Raw genomic sequence first — 18,044 nt, 5'->3', positions numbered from 1 at the left:
AGCATTGGGCTGAAGCAAACGTTTCTCCAATAGTATTATGCCCGCTTTAAAACTACAATTCCCAGGTGTTCCAGGCCCTCTCTCCTCTTAACATTCTCCACCCCCTTTTGTCCTCGCTTAGAATCAGAGAGTCATTGAACAGTAGAGTTGGAAGAGACCTCTTGGGCCATCCAGTCCAACCCTATTCTGCCAAGACAAATGTCAGCGTGCTTGAGGAAGCAAAGACCACCAGCATTGAAGCGATGCTCTTACGCCATCAACTCCGTTGGACTGGCCACGTTGTCCGAATGCCCGATCACCGTCTCCCAAAGCAGCTCCTCTACTCTGAACTCAAGAATGGGAAACGGAATGTTGGAGGGCAGGAAAAGAGATTTAAAGATGGGCTCAAAGCCAACCTTAAAAACTGTGGCATAGACACTGAGAACTGGGAAGCCCTGGCCCTTGAGCGCTCTAATTGGAGGTCAGCTGTGACCAGCAGTGCTGCGGAGTTTGAAGAGGCACGAACGGAGGGCTTAAGGGAGAAACGTGCCAAGAGGAAGGAGCGTCAAGCTAACCCCGACCGGGACCGCCTTCCACCTGGAAACCGATGTCCTCACTGCGGGAGAATATGCGGGTCAAGAATCGGTCTCTTCAGTCACCTAAGAACACACGCCCAAGATACCAAGGTTGGAAGACCATCGTCCTCGAACGTCGAGGGATCGCCTAAGTAAGTAAGTAAGTAAGTAAGTATTCTGCCAAGAAGCAGGAAATCGCATTCAAAGCACCCCCAACAGATGGCCATCCAGCCTCTGCTTAAAAGCCTCCAAAGAAGGAGCCTCCACCACAGTCCGGGGCAGAGAGTTCCACAGGTGAACAGCTCACAGTGAGGAAGTTCTTCCTAATGTTCAGGTGAAATCTCCTTTCCTGTAGTTTAAAGCCATTGTTCAGTGTCCTAGTCTGCAGGCCAGCAGAAAACAAGCTTGCTCCCTCCTCTCTATGACTTCCCCTCACATATTATACATCATGTCTCCTCTCAGCCTTCTTTTCTGCAGGCTAAACATGCCCAGTTCTTCAAGCCACTCCTCATAGGGCTTGTTCTCCAGACCCTAGATCATTTTAGTTGCCCTCCTCTGACCATCTTGACCAAACTTTCATACAGTATGTGAATTCTTGGAAGGTATGAGAAGTTTAGAGAGAAGGAGGGAGGAAGAGGTTTGAATTTTGGACTCCAATTGTGGCATGATTCCCCACTCTGCCACCCACTTGGGCAAGTCACACACTCTCAGCCCAGAAAAGCCAATGGAACAGGAAATAGCACTTTCAAACCAGGAACTAATTTCCTTATTCAGAGGCTGATAGCCATCTGTCAGGAATGATTTGATGGTGTACTACGATTTCTGTTCCTGGGTGATAAATGTCATTTCCTAATTGGTTCTGTCATAGAAACATGGCAAAATCTATGACACTGCCTGAACTTTGTGCAAGCGACATGGATGGAACATATTATGGTTTGGTCCACCAATTTAACAAAGTTTCAGCCACAAAAACAAAGTTTCTGAAGTAGAACAATGACTTTCACAGTAAAGACAACCCAATGAAACAGGAAATAAGACTTTCAAACCAGGAACAGATTTCTGCAATTATTAAAAAATGGTTTATTATAAAAGCTATGAAAATTTGCCAAAAATCAGAGGATAAGGGAAACGTTCCACATTTTGGTGAGCTATCAGTGTTAAATGTGTTCTACCACTGTACCAAGTTTGAAGAAGATCACTCAAAAAATGAGGGCGGGAGAGCCCCCTAAGTCCCCCCCGGGGCTGTTTTTGGGCGACCGCGCATGCGTGTCCGCCATTAACGAATTAATTTCGAAAATAACGAATTTTCGTTAATTTCGAAAAATTTTGGGGGCCAAATTCGTTATTAGCAACAAAAACGAAAAACTGCCCCCTCTAGTTTTGAAACGAGTTTAGAATCAAATTTTTCATGGATCGATCAAGCCTAGTAATTAGGGTGATTAACTGAAACATTAATGCTGGCTTCCCAGTGACAAAGGACTCTTGCCACACCCTGGACTCCACACAGATATATATTCTTTCCTTTCCTTACCTAGTTTATCCATACCTCACAACCTCTGAGGATGCCTGCCATAGATGTGGGCGAAACGTCAGGAGAGAATACTTCTAGAACATGGCCACACAGCCCGAAAGACATACAACAACCCTGTGATCCCAGCCATGAAAGCCTTCAACAACACAAAAGCCAGGAAGGTTTCTATAGGGTGATATAGTATTTTAGTTGGCCAGGAAGTGAACACCTAGACTGTATTTCGAAATGTACTTACTATCTTCCCTTTCCCTGACTAGGTCAGCTATGATTTTGCTTCTTCTGCTCTTAACAAGGAAGCTCGGTTCCCCTTGACGTATAGGTTGGTCCCAAGAACAGAAACGATCTATCTGGGCATTTCAAAATTACTCCTGCATTTCAGATGGATGTGGATCGGGCTTATTGCTTTAGACAATGACAATGGAGAGAAATTTGTGAGGACCGTGACACCCGTGTTGAACAGGAATGGCATTTGCATTGCGTTCACACACAAAATCCAGGTAGTGTTCCAGATAATGACTTGGTACCCTACGATTTCATTTATGAGGCGGTTTCTTAAGCAGAGGCAAGTGACCGTTGTCGTTTTTTCGGGGGATTCGGAATCCTTGTTTGTCCTGGCACAGCTCTTCAGTCGTGCTGTGAAGCTCAATGACGAAATTGTGGGGAAAATTTGGATCACAACGGCTTTACAGAACATCGACCAGGAAGTGTTCTTCAGAATATCTGAATTCCGAAAGGTCCATGCTGCTTTCACCTTCTTAAAAGAGGCCAAAAATGAGATGAGAGACACACATTTTCAACCAATGCTTGACATGAAAGACTTTTGGTGTTGGCTTCCAAATTGTGGGCTGTATGTGAACAACTGGATGAGATGCACAGAGAAAGAGAAAACATGGTCTCAGGATGTGGCTGAAAGAGACCCTTTGCAGGATACCTACAATTTTTACAGTCTCGTTCAGGCTGTGGCACAGGCTTTAAATGCTGCACACTTATCCAGATCCAAATGGATCACAATGGCGGCTAGAAAAAATGTGGGCTTCCAAAGGATTCAATCATGGCAGGTATTCTCAGAGGGAGGGAGAAAGAGGGATGGGGAGACAGGGCCCAAAATACTTCAAAACTTTTATGTATCATACATCTCAGTATGTGGAGTAATGCCTTGATTACAAAGAACTGGGCATTCATGTTGTGCTTTTGTATGGAATTGCTGTTTGTTTTGTGTAGTTTCATTAATTTTGTCTCATTTCTGTATTTGTTCCCACTAACAGAGTATTCATCTGGCTTACCGGGGGGGGGGGGGGGGGGAGACAATTTTCGTACCATTGGCTGCAATGGGAGAGTTTCCGAGGCTCACCCCCCTTCTCCGCTTCGTTTTTGGGCTAGAGGGGTGAAAATCACCACACACGGAGGGCATTTCAACCCCTTTTAGCCCACTAACTTTTAAAACATTTGAGTAGTATTGTTATTAATAATATTATTATTATTATATTAACACCCTTTGTGTTGGGAATCATCCTGGACTACTCAAGTCTAGATGTTGTCAGATAGATGATAGAGTTAGATTGAGGGAATCCTTTCCCTGTTTCCAAAGCATGCCTAGACAGACTTTACTGTGTTTCACTCTATCCTGTGTACGTCACATCCCTTACTTTGAAGTTAGTGGAAATGTGAATCTTTAGGGACACTAAATTCTCATTGGTCAGAATGTCTTTTATGGTCCCAATAAACTGGACCATGAGGTCAAAACCATTTTGGTTTCTCTTCTCCCTTTGTTCTTCAAGCTAACAAGAAGCATCCTGCCATCTCTCCTGGCAAGATGTAACTATTTAGATGTTTGCTATTTTTCCTTTCTTATTTTTCCTTAGAAATCAGTCTAGAGTAGACTAGACAGCTCCCAAGCCTTTCTATCTACAATGGAGTTCTTTTTACCTGAATAAATACTTTTTGAACTTTTATTGAGACTCTGCAGTCCATTGCAATCCTAAAGGCTTCTCTTGCTCGCCCCGTGTAAGTAACTGTTGCATTTAAAAGCTTTGCTTTTGCTACTCTGCTGATTTTGGTGGAATCTCCCCCAGAGAGGGTTAAATTGAGTCTAACGGCTCAGAGATTACCACAACACTTTGACACACCATCAGCTGTCTCAGTCTCAGCTTAGGGTCCCAGAATAACTATTGTTATTAATATTAATATTATTATTAACACCCATTAGTCCACATCAGATGTAATGGGGAAGCACTCCTCTCCCAGACTCAGCTTAGGCTCCCAGAATAACTATTGTTATTAATATTAATATTATCACCCATTAGTCCACATCAAATGTAATGGGGAAGCATTCCTCTCCTAGACTCAGTTAAGCGTCCCAGAATAACTATTGTTATTAATATTAATATTAATATTAATATTAACACCCATTGGTCCACATCAGATGTAATGGGGAAGCACTCCTCTCCCAGACTCAGCTTAGGCTCCCAGAATAACTATTGTTATTAATATTAATATCATTATTAACACCATTGGTACACATCAGATGTAATGGGAAGTAATGTAAGTAAGTAAGTATTGAAGGGAGAGCGTTCTATTGGTATGGAAGAAACACCACCACCACCACCAAGGCCAACCAGTCCAACCCCCATCATGCAAGAATACAAAGCACTCCTAGCAAATGGCCATCCAGCCTGTCTTTACAAATCTCCAAAGGAGGAAATCCTGCCACACTCCTGGGCATTGTAGGCAGCATACTCCACCGCCTAACAACTCTTACCTTCATGATTTTTCCCTCCAGTTTAAATCTATTGTTGGTTACCTAGTCTCTAGAGTAGCAGAAAGCAAGCTTGCCCCTTCCTCAAAATATTTGAAAGGTTTAAAACTACATATATTCGTGTCAAGGTGATTAAGTGAAGTTCACTTACTTACTTTACTTACTTAGGTGATCCCTCGTTGTCCGAGTATGATGGCCTTCCAAGTGTAGTTTCTTGGTGGTGGGTCCATAAGTCACTGAGGAGCCCTATTCTTGACCAGTATGTTCTTCCACAGTGAGGACATCCATTTCCAGGTGAAGGCGGTCCCGGTCAGGGTTGGCTTGATGTGCTTTCCTCTTGGCACATTTCTCCCCTAAGTCCTCCATTCGTGCCTTTTTGAATTCTGCAGCACTGCTGGTCACAGCTGACCTCCAGTTGTAGTGCTCAAGGGCCAGGGTTTCTGAATTCTCAGTGTCAATGCACAGTTTTTAAGATTGGCTTTAAGCCCATCTTTCAATCTTTTTTCCTGTCCACCAACATTACGTTTTCCATTCTTGAGTTCGGAGTAGAGTAACTGTTTTGTGAGACAGTGATCTTTGGGCATTCAGACAACGTGGTCAGTCCAGCGGAGTTGATGGCGTAGGAGCATCGCTTCAATGCTGGTGGTCTTTCAAAGACTTTAATAAACAGATGAGTTTTCACTTGGCACTTACCACTTTGCTAGGTCTTACTTTCGGGGGAGGCCTTATATTTAGCAATTCAGCAAAACCTCTACTAGGTCTTACTTTCTGGGGGTGTCTTATTTTAGGGGAAACAGGGTAGCTATTGTAGCAGAGATGGGTAGGAAATAACAAGTAGTAGTAGTTGCTGTTGTGCATTCAAGTCATATCCAACTTATGGCATCTCTATGGTTAACCTTTCATGGGTTTTTCCCAGGGTGGTCCAGTAGGGTTTGTGCAGCACAGTGTCTGTTATTTTTCCAATTATTCTCTCTTTTCCATTCTTCTAGCTCCATCCTTTCCCGAGAAACTCCCTACTTTATAACACTTCCATGGATGGGATGTACCTGGATCAGAATGGGAACCTGGTGACATCTCACTTTGACATTGTGCACTTGTTGTCATTTCCCAATCAGTCCTTTGCTACAAGGAAAATCGGGCACATAGAGGGGCAGACATCGCAAGATATAATGTTCACGGTAGACCAGGAGGCCCTTGTGTGGACCAAGTGGCCTAACCAGGTGAGGAGGGTACTATTTATTTATTTTTTCACTCTCCTTTCTCAATCAGAAAGTGTAAGGTACAATAGACAGAAATGAAAGCCAGTACAGTAGAGTCTCACTTATCCAACATAAACGGGCCGGCAGAATGTTGGATAAGCAAATATGTTGGATAATAAGGAGGCATTAAGGAAAAGCCTATTAAACATCAAATTAGGTTATGATTTTACAAATGAAGCACCAAAACATCATGTTAGACAACAAATTTGGCAGAAAAAGTAGTTCAATAGGCAGTAATGCTATGTAGTAATTACTGTATTTATGAATTTAGCACCAAAATATCACGATATATTGAAAACATTGACCACAAAAATGTGTTGGATAATCCAGAACGTTGGATAAGTGAGTGTTGGATAAGTGAGACTCTACTGTATTTATTTGTTTATTTATTGCATTTGCATACCACTTTTCTCACCCCTGGGGGGGACTCAAAGAGGTTCATATCGAATAAATAGAAAAGGAAGCAAATAATTGGCAAAGGGGAACATCATTGGGAGAGAGAATTGATAGAAAAGACTTAAAGAATTTAAAAGCGGGCCCTTGTTTTTAATCTGGAAAAAAATGGCAAAATAAATTACAAATAAACAAAATTGACCCTTTCCCCACTAGAAACATTGGAAAATAAGGACAAGACATTCACAAATCTAATTAGGGCACTGAAGGAAAACAGTATCAAAAGGATTGGGGACATCATGAATCCCAAAGGAGAAATATTAAAGTGGGATAAAATAAAAGATAAATGTGGTCAAGGGAACTGGATAGCATGTTTAGGGCTGTCCAGTAAAGCTCAGGCCATGAAAAAAGAGAAGTAGCTGAAACCCCACTGGATAGAATAATTAAAAGGAAAATAGAAATAGATAAAGGAATTACTGGGCTATTGTATGACAAACTAATCACATTAACTTACAATACAAAAATAATCATTATAGATAATTGGAAACAGGAAAAAAACTTTACTGAGAAATTAATTGGGTCTTGGATTGACAATATTCATAAAATTAAAGATATAAGGATTAAAGAAACCCAAAGGAAAATAATATCCAAATGGTACAGAACCCCACTCCAAGTAGCACACATAACGGGAAATACTTCAAATAAGTGTTGGCACAACTGTGGGGAAATAGGTACATTTTCCCACATGTGGTGGGACTGTAGAAAAATTCAGAACTTTTATAGAAAAATAAGAAAAATAATGGAAGAAATAATAGGGAAAGAATTAATATGGGACAAAGCTAGAGACATGTCTCTCATAGTAAAGGTAATGGAAGATAACATCGAATAAATGGCAAAAATTCAATGCCTACAGTAAGCTGTAACAGCAAAAATATATTACAAAGGACAAGGCAGGAATATGACCAACCAAGATCTCCTGGAAGTGGTAATGCAGCTCCCAGCCTCCAACAAGCGCTCGCCTTTAGATTGGAAAGTTAGACATCCATAAGCTTTACTTTGTGTCAGATATTGAACTGGGCTAAGTGAGACCTTTTGACTAGTCATCAGTTGTGGCCATCAGGAGTTTCTGCAAGGCTTTCCAAAATGAATTCCTGGTCTGAAATGATACTAGAAATCCAATCAAATCAAAAAAAGATAAATCCATTCTGGATGTTTTATAACAACAACAACAACAACAACAACAACTTTATTTATATTCCGCCACCATCTCCCCGTGGGGCGGCTTACAAGGGGCAAAGGCCCAGACAACATAAGGACAAAATAAACAACAACATGATATAATCACAATATAAAAGATAAAACAGTAATACAATATAAAACAAGAATATTATAACAGTTAAAAAACAGTCAACTAAAATAGCAATACGAAGATAAAAAAATTGAGTTTACACACATAAATGCTAAGGACATAATGAATACAGGATAGATTATTAAAACCATCTAGGGCTGATATACTCTTTATTATGATTTTTGCATACATTGATTTAAAATGAAACGTAGTGAAGGAAATTGGATAGTAATGATAAAGAAGAAAAAGAGTGAAAGGAACGGAGGGATAGAGTGGTGAAAAAGGAAAAAAAGGGGTGGGGGGAAAAGGAAAAAACGATAGAAAATAGAAGATATAAAAAATGTAAAAAGAAAAAAAGAAAAAGATATGTAGTTGTATGACTTCCAGTCATCCTTGGTACAATTTTAATCTTCCGTTCTTTTCTTCCTATTTTACGCTGTTTCTCCTCTACTTTCTTTCAAGTAGTTTTTGTCTTTTCCATGTTGTGTCTCTTTCCTCTCCTTTTCATTTCTCCAATACTCATTTAGTAGGCTCCACATGGGTTTCTTTGATGTTTTGCCATGAGGTATGTCAGTCTGTCCATATTTTTTATTTCTAATATTTTAGCTGCCCATTATTCTATGGTAGGAATTTCATTTTGTTTCCACATCTTGGCATAAATGATTTTTGCAGCTGTTGTCATAAAGGTCAATATTTCCCCCCTGTTCTTATCTAATTTCTGGTCTGTCATTCCCAACAGATATATCTCCGGTTTCATCTGAAATTTTATATTCAGTATTGTTTGAATGTTTTCATGGATAATTTCCAATATTCTCTTGCCTTCTTACATGACCACCACATGTGCTAAAATGTTCCCTCCTGTTCTCCACACTTCCAACACCTTGCATTTACATTCTTACAACATTTTCCTAATTTGTGTGGTGTCATGTAACCATTTATACCAATGATGGGCAACCTTTTGCATTTGGTGTGTCAAAATTCACCAAAAAACTTAGCATGACTTGGGTGGTGTGTTACTTCGAGAAAAAAAACCATAATTTCACAATATATATAGTTTAAATAACAAAAATATATAATTGTTATATATAACTGTATTTAATAAATCAAAAACTATTTACTACAATTATTTCCATGTACAACAATCTATGGTACCTCTTGCAGTTTCCATGCTGATTTCTCTCTATTGTAGTTTCAATGTAGTCATGAATCATGAATAATATAATAATAATAATATAATATAATAATATACTACAATAATAATACAATAATAATAGAATATATATATATATATATATATATATATATATATATATATATATATAAATGTAATGTGCATAATTCCCATGGAGCAAACAACAAAACCACTGGACCAAAACACACCAAATTTGGCCACAAAAGACATTAGTCATCCAATCAATCTGCATGCGGCAGCGTGTCAGCAAAAATGGCTAGGCATGTCAGTGCTGACACGTGTGTCATAGATTGGCCATCACTGATTTATACCATCAAAACCTATCACAGTGGTTCTCAATCTGTGGGTCCCCAGGTGTTTTGGCTTACAACTCCCAGATATCCCAGCCAGTTTACCAGCTGTTAGGATTTCTGGGTGTTGAAGGCCAAAGCATCTGGGCACCCACAGGTTGAGAACCATGGACCTAACACAAAAATGTAGGTTCAGCACCATAGACAGCTCCTTTGAATCTTGATACAAAACATTGAGCAATTTTATCCATTGGCAGAGGAGCCACCAGCTACCACTTCCCGTGTTCCTTTTTTTAATGAACAGGTTGCACCCCATTCAAGATGTACTGAAAGTTGTCAACGTGGATATGCCAAGGTGATTCAGGAAGGGAGGCCCTCGTGTTGCTACAGCTGTATGGAGTGTTCACCAGGGACAGTCTCCATTCAGGAAGGTTGGTGATTGTACAGCTTTTGAGAAATACAGTAAAGATTCACATTCATCCCTATAGGAATGAGTGGATGCTGCATTATGTGCCTTTATACTCCCATATGAACCTGCCCAAGGGCTGAGGTCTGCTTGGGAGGTTGGATCCTCTATATCAATGGTTTTCAACCTATGGGTCCCCAGGTGTTTTGGCCTAGAACTCCCAGAAATCCCAGCCAGATTACCAGCTGTTAGGATTTCTGGAAGTTGAAGGCCAAAACATCTGGGGACCCACAGGTTGAGAACCATTGCTCTATATCCTGCCATTAAGGTCAATACAACATATCAAGACATATGTGATGGTGCGAGTGGCGCCATCTATATGTCAAACTGTAAGTTGCAAGATTTGAATTGTTGTATCATGCCTGATTTTGCTTTTACCCTGTAAATGTAGTTGGACTGATTGGTTATATCTGTCAATCAATGTTGTTTGCACCAGTTATATTGCTTCCTCAGTTCAATTGTTTGGCTCCACCTCTTCTTGGAGTAGGACAGTGTTTGCTTTTTCATTCCACCATCAAGCTTTCTATCAGATGGATGTGAGAGAGCATTGGGGATTCTCAAGTGCCTTCAAATCAGTTCTTTGGCATCAGAGGAAGACTTTGTCTTCAAACATAAGCCATTTGGACTGAGGCTGAGGATTGCTCCGGCATTCACAGCCATTGAGAAAGAGGGACCTGGAAAAGCTTCTCAGCTGCAGAGTTCCTTGGACTCAAGACAACCAAAGACTGTAATGTATATTTTCCTTTACCTCTTTGAAACATCCAGCTTATTGGGATAACCTTTTGTGAACAATAAATGCAGTTTTGAGTTATCTACAGTGTTTTGATCCTTGGGAGTTCCAGTTTCCCTAAAGGAGAGCAAGAAGCAATCCCTTGGGGAAAGATGTCGCGTCCATGCCTCTTTCACTAAGAGTTATAGCCCCAGGCGCGACAGCAAAACATAGAAGAGGGCCTTCTCGACCATGACTCTCTGACTATGGAATAGCCTCCCCTTGGAGGCCCAATTGGTGCCAACACTAATTTCATTTAAGTATAAAGTAAAAGCTCAGCTATTCATCACGGTCTTTGAACCTTCATCTTGACATTAATAGATGTGATTTCTTAAATCTTTAAATCTGTACTTAAAATGTTATTGCATAGTGTATTTAAATTATTTTCACTTCTGAATCAGTTCCCTTTGATTTTGTTTGTTCACTGCGCAGAGACCTTTCTGACATAGAGTGGTGTAGAAATATTTTAATCAATAAATAAAGTGGAGCAAGTGTATTTCTACAGAATCCCCAAGTATTCATCATAATCTTGATGAGGAACTGGAAAATATGAATTTTTTTTTAAATAATCTTTATTGAAAATTTTCATACAGTATGATAAAATCGATAAGTGAAGGGTATAGGAGAAAGGAAAGAAAAAAGAAAGAAAAAGAAAAAAGGAAAAGAAGGAATAAACATCCAAGATGGATTAAAAAAGAACAAGATGGGGGGGGAAAGAGAGAAGAAGGAAAGAAAAAAAAATGAAATATGAAAAAAAACAAAAAAAATAATTTTTTTTTTAAAAAAAACAAAAACATCTGGGGCTTCCCAGCTTTCCCGGCGAGGTGCTTTTCCTTTGCTGCCTTCTTCTTTTCTTCATTCGTTTCCTTTCATTTTCTCCTACTTCTTAGTATGCAGGTGTGTTCTTATCTAGCTATCTGTTTCTGTCTTTCAACTTATCTATATATTTTATATTACTATGTTTACCTGGTGTTCTATTATCATTTACCTTGATATGATATCTTATTTTCTTATTTACTTATTCCTTATTTTTATTTTTCTCCTTTCTATTTATATAGTTGTCTACTTGTTGCCAATTTGTTTCTTTTCTTGGATTTCCCCGCTGTTTAGCCAATAAAAAAGTTAGTCTATCCGAATTTTTTATCTCTGCAACTTTGATTAACCATTCTGTTTCGCTGGGGATTTCTTTCTGTCTCCAGTATCTTCCATAAATAATTCTAGCCGCTGTTGTTAAGTATGTCACTATTTTTTCTTCGTTTGAGCCCGGGGGTAGGTTGGAGAATCCTAATAGATATGTTTCTGGGAGTTTGTTAAGTCTTTTTTCTAAGATCTTTGTTACACTTTGATGTATATTTGACCAGAATTCTTTAGCTTTTCTGCATTTCCACCATATGTGGAAATACGTGCCCTCTTCCTCACCACACTTCCAGCATTTTGTATTCCTACTTTTATTTATCAAGCCTAATTTTTTTGGTGTTATATGCCACCTGTATAGCATCTTCATCCAATTTTCTTTTAAGTCATATGAGTATGTTAATTTTAATTTTCTGTTCCAGCCTGACTCCCATTCGTCCATGTGTATCACTCTACCTAAATCTTTTGCCCATTTGGTCATATTTTCTTTGACTATCTCCGTCTCTGTGTCCCATTCAAGTAATACTTTGTATATTTTCGATATTATTTTTCTATTCAATTCTAAAATTCTGTCCCATCTGTTATTTTTTTCCATGAATCCCAATATTTTGTCTTTTTTAAAGGATTCTTTTAGTTGTCCATATTGTAACCAATTTAAATTTGGATATTTTATTTTTATTTCTTGTTGTGTCATTAGTGTATCTTCCTGTCCTTGTTTTTTAATTAAATCCTCGTATGTAGGCCAGTTTGACCATCCCAATAATCTCCTTTGTGAGGCTTCCAGGGGCGATATCCATCTTGGTGTTTTACTATACATTCTCATTTTATATTTATCCCACGTTTTTATTAAGGCCGATCTGATTAAGTGATTACCAAAGTTTTTTTCTATTTTAATTTTGTCATACCATAGGTATGAATGCCAACCTGTGTGCAAATCAAATCCTTCTAAATTTAGTATCTTCTTGTTTTTTAATTGTATCCAATCCTTTATCCATAATAAATTGCTTGCTTCGTAATATAACTTCAGGCTGGGTAGGGAGAAGCCCCCTCGTCTCTTATCGTCTGTCAAATTTTTTAATTTGATTCTGGGTTTCTTCCCATTCCAGATTAATTTACTTATATCTTTGTTCCAATATGAATTTTTAGACATATATTGTATGCACATTAGAAGCACTGAAATGTAGAAAAATCAGACTCTCTCTGTGTTAGATTCTGTGTAAATGTACAAGCTGGCAGGACAGGGAGGAGAAGGGGGGGCTGTTATCTATACATTCAATTAGAGGGAGAGCAGACTTTTTTACAGATCAAAAGTAGGCCCCTGATTAATGTACTATAGCTGAGCCGTGGTGTCTGTGACTTGTTACAGGCTTTTAAGAGTGCTTAGATAGGAAAATGCTGATGGTGCATATTTATGCCCATGTATGTAAGCATGTAAAGTGACGTGCTAATGACGAGATGTATGTAGAAGCATGTTCTTTGTCTGAAAATGTATAAAAGGCAATGTCAACGCCTTGATCGGGGCTCTGGTTTGCTTTTGGAAGAGATTCCACTTCCAGAGACTCAGCTGGAAGCTGGCCTCTCAAAGGATCTCTCTTGGTGTTATCTCTCCCGTCATCTATATCAATCTCATATGTAAAGGAACTGAGTGCTGTGTAGTTAAATCCAGGGCTTCGAAGGTTATTTATGAGAGGGGTGCACTTCTTTAAAGATTTTGTTAAATATAATTTTACTAATATAATTTTTTATATAAGAGCCAGAGTGGTGTAGCGGTTTGAGTGTTGGTCTTCTACTCTGGCAACCAGGGTTCAATTCCCCACACATTTATGGATACCTCTCACACATTCTTGCCTCCAGAAAACACCATGATAGGTTCCTCTTCAGGTTACCATAAGTCAGAACTGATTTGAAGGCACACAGCAACAGTAAATAATGTCCTGCTCACTTCTTGGGATGCACAAACTATTGTAATTTTAAAAGTAACTACAACAAAAACAAACTGAAAAACCATCCCCAAAAGCTTGGTTACATGAAAGCAAAGCAGTGGAAGAAAAACAATCTCTGCCTTGCTAAACCACATCCCCATTTAAAAACAAGGAAAAGGGAACTTTCAAATATTCTCCAAGAAAGTATTCTACGAGAGTTGCCCTACCGAAGACCAGGCTCTGATTCTCCTGATGACCAGTCATACTTCTAATGGAAGCAGACTAAAATCAGATTTTCAGAGATCAATCTTAAGATGTAGGCAAGCATATGAGAGTATCTTGGGTCTAAGCTCTGGATTGCCCATCACAGGAATGATATACATATGCCAGAGGGGCTGAGAGGTCCCTTCTTCTGTTCTCTATATTTCCAAAGCTGAATAGACATCTCTTCTGATGCCTGAGGTGGAGGAAATTCTCTGAAGTTGTCATGAGTGTATATATTCAGGCCATGTTACTTCTTCATGGACCTCTTGAGGTCCTACTTATTTGGTGACTATTATCAGATGATATTCTGATACTAAACAGGGCCGGGCTGTGGCGCAGCTGGCTAGTAACCAGCTGCTATAAATCACTACTGACCAAGAGGTCATGAGTTCGAAGCCTGGGTCGGGTTAAGCCTCCAACCATTAATAGCCCCGGCTTGCTGTTGACCTATGCAGCCCCGAAAGACAGTTGCATCTGTCAGTTAGGGAAATTTAGGGACGCTTTATGCGAGAGGCTAATTTACAACACCATAAAACTGCCAGAAAAACACGAGGAAAGGAATGAGGAAGTACAGCCACTACTGGACGGTGAAGCAACAGCTCCCCCTGTGGCCGGAATTGTGAAGCTGGAAAAATGTTAAAAATGCCTCTGAGTCTGTCTAATGTATGTTGTTTGTCTGTTGGCACTGAATGTTTGCCATATATGTGTTCATTGTAATCCGCCCTGAGTCCCCTTCGGGGTGAGAAGGACGGAACATAAATACTGTAAATAAATAAACATATGATTTTTGTCATGTAAGAGATCACAGATAATTGTAAATGCAATACTGATTTCCATGTCCTTCTTGGCAGATGCCGATTATTGCACCAAGTGTCCTGAAGAACAGCATCCAAACAAGGATCGGGATCAATGTGTCCCCAAAGTCATAATCTTCCTGTCCTATGGAGAACCTTTGGGAGTCATCTTGGTTTCCTTTTCCATTTTTTTGTTCTTAATCTCTGGTGTTGTGTTGGGAATCTTCATTAAATTCCAAGAAACCCCGCTTGTCAAAGCCAACAACAGAGACCTCTCCTACGTTCTCCTCGTCTCCCTCCTGCTTTCATTCTTGTCCTCTTTCCTCTTCATCGGCCAGCCAAAAAAAGCAACTTGCCTTCTCCAACAAACTTCCTTCAATGTTATCTTCTCAGTGGCCGTCTCCTCTGTGCTAGCAAAAACAACCACCGTAGTCATGGCTTTTCTGGCCACAAGGCCAGGCAAAACATTGAGGAGTTGGTTGAGAAAAGGCCTGGCAAACACTATTGTCATTTCTTGTTCCTCTCTGCAGCTTCTCATCTGTATCCTCTGGTTGGGACTCTTCCCACCATTCCCAGATTCGGACATGCATTCCCAGCCTGGGATGATCCTACAGCAATGCAATGAAGGCTCAGTGGCCATGTTCTATGCTGCTCTTGGCTACATGGGCTTCTTGGCTATCGTCTGCTTCGTGGTGGCTTTCCTGGCCAGGAACCTGCCTGGGACTTTCAATGAAACCAAGATGATCACCTTCAGCATGCTGGTTTTTTGCAGTGTCTGGGTGACTTTTGTTCCCACCTATCTAAGCACAAAGGGAAAGTACATGGTGGTCGCGCAGATCTTCTCCATTCTGGTGTCAAGTGCTGCGCTACTGGGCTGCATTTTCATTCCTAAATGCTACATTATTGTACTCCGACCAAATCTGAATACCAAGGCTCACGTTGTGAAAAGAAAATGTGGTATTCCTGGTCCCGAGTAGTAGGAATGGGCAAGAATGTCCATTGGTACCACCGTTGGCTTCATTACAGTGCCAAGTTGAAAAATGTATTCTTTAACCAATGTATTCTTTAACCAACAGGGCTCGGGCTGTGGCGCAGGCTGGAGAGCAGCTGCAATGAATCACTGCAATGAATCACTCTGACCAGGAGGTCATGAGTTTGAGGCCCGCTCGGAGCCTATGTTTGTCTTGTCTTTGTTCGATGTTTAAAAAGGCATTGAATGTTTGCCTATATGTGTAATGTGATCCGCCCTGAGTCCCCTTCCGGGTGAGAAGGGCGGAATATAAATGCTGTAAATAAATAAATAAATAAATAAATAAATAAATGAAATGTAGTGAAAATGGCTTCAAACTACAGGAAAGGAGATTGCACCTGAACATCAGGAAGAACTTCCTCACTGTGAGAAGGGCTGTTCGACAGTGGAACTCTCTCCCCCGGGTCGTGGTAGAGGCTCCTTCTTTGGAGGCTTTTAAACAGAGGCTGGATGGCCATCTGTCGGGGGTGCTTTGAATGTGATTTCCTGCTTCTTGGCAGAATGGGGTTGGACTGGATGGCCCATGAGGTCTCTTCCAACTCTACTATTCTATGATTCTATAATTCTATGAAAACTTCATGAAAAATGAAAAAAAAATGATGAAATATTAACTTGATGCCTAAAAAAAGAAACAGATGTACAGTGTTCCCTCACTTATCATGGGTGTTATGTTCCAGGACCACACGCAAAAAGTGAAAATCCGCGAAGTAGGGATTTTAATATTTATTAAATATTTATTTATTAAAACGGCTCGCGGACCATTTTGCCACCTCTTTGCGGCAGATCCAGGCCTTAGTCCTCCATGAGTTGCTTTGCTTCATTTGATTGGTTAAGTCAAATCAAACGAAGCAAACGAGTGCCTTGGACCACAAGAAGATCCAACCAGTCCATACTCCAGTTGCTGTTGCTGACGTTTGTGGAAATAAAATAAATTAGTAAATAGAAGCTTTATCACCGTCTTTAAATCAAGATAAACTCTGCTGTGTAATAAGATTGTCACTTAGGCTTGAATGTAACAATAACAGTATCTTTATTCATGTTCATAAGTTCAAACACACACACAGGGCAACAGTATATAACATGCTTTTAAAAATGCCTCATTTCTTCTTTAAATAATCAAACTTAGAAGAGCATGACAGCCATTTCTTTCCTGTCTAAAATTCCAGTCAGCTCCTTTCTTTTCCTCTCCAGAGCAGAAGTGACAGTTAGAATCCGTTGGTCTCAGGGCCAGGTTAGCTGCAGCAGCCAATCAGAATCCTGGCTGGCTCAGCTAATCAGCTATTGTCAACAACAACTCCTTTCCAGTTAACTCACTTCTAACATGGAGTCTCTTTTTCATAATCCCTCACAGCTGTGAGTTTTCCGGGCTGTATGGCCATGTCCCAGAAGCATCCGAGAAAAACCGCGAAACAGCAAGTCCGCGAAAAGCAAACCGTGAAGAAGCGAGGGAACACTGAACAATATAACCCTCATATTCACAGGACTGGTACCCCGGATGCCATTTATCGATATCCAGCAATGTACATCCTCTCTTGGTGTTTTCTAAATCCAGCATGACTCTATGTTATTCTTGAATCAAACATTTTTCATTTCAATACAGTTCACTATTTTCCATAGTTTCATTACAGTGCCAAGTTAAAGTGTACTTTTAAAAAAACAATAAAGGCTTTTATGTCTAATATCTTTGTCCATTTTTTGAATGTACATGGCTTTAACCGTTTGGACAATGTTTTCAATTTGTTAGCTAGTTTCATAATATTATTAGACTGCACACTCATTAAGTCTGAATGCTTCACAATTTTAATTGTTTGAGTGTATTAGATTGTACAACACCATCGGAGTTCTTTGATCCACAGCAGGATTCAAATATTTGCATAAGTACGAGGGTTGAATGAAAAGTAATGCCTCCACCTTCGTAACTCCCAACAGACGGCAGTCCTGGTCTGCGGCAGGTACTGGCTTGTTCAGTAGACTCACCTCTATAGTTAGTTCCATTTGGCGGGAAGCCTTAGCATTGAACGGTTGTGTTGTTAAAGTGCGTAATATGGAACACTGCGCAGACGGGGAAGCCTTAGCATTGAACAGTTGTGTTGTTAAAGTGCGAAGTATGGAACACTGCGCAGACGGGGAAGCCTTAGCATTGAACGGTTGTGTTGTTAAAGTGCGAAGTATGGAACACTGCGCAGACGGGGAAGCCTTAGCATTGAACGGTTGTGTTGTTAAAGTGCGACGTATGGAACCCTGCGCAGACGGGGAAGCCTTAGCATTGAACAGTTGTGTTGTTAAAGTGCGAAGTATGGGACACTGCGCAGTCGGGGAAGCCTTAGCATTGAACAGTTGTGT

At 40.1% G+C, this 18,044-nt stretch overlaps 1 protein-coding gene across 1 annotated transcript; it reads left to right on the top strand.

Moving 5' to 3' along the window:
- Positions 1-4,430: 4,430 nt before the first annotated feature.
- Positions 4,431-15,716, top strand: LOC100559900 (vomeronasal type-2 receptor 26). The gene is made up of 3 exons (XM_003229874.4): positions 4,431-6,060; positions 9,627-9,753; positions 14,729-15,716. The coding sequence occupies exons 1-3, from the start codon at positions 5,872-5,874 to the stop codon at positions 15,646-15,648; spliced, it is 1,236 nt and encodes a 411-aa protein (XP_003229922.2). The 5' UTR covers positions 4,431-5,871; the 3' UTR covers positions 15,649-15,716.
- The last annotated feature ends 2,328 nt before the right edge of the window (positions 15,717-18,044 follow it).

The sequence above is a fragment of the Anolis carolinensis genome, chromosome 2 (genome assembly GCF_035594765.1).
Source record: "Anolis carolinensis isolate JA03-04 chromosome 2, rAnoCar3.1.pri, whole genome shotgun sequence".
In the NCBI taxonomy this organism is placed as follows: Eukaryota; Metazoa; Chordata; class Lepidosauria; order Squamata; family Dactyloidae; genus Anolis; species Anolis carolinensis.
The sequence above is the reverse complement of the archived record's forward strand: the minus strand, read 5'-3'. Positions and strand labels throughout refer to the sequence as shown.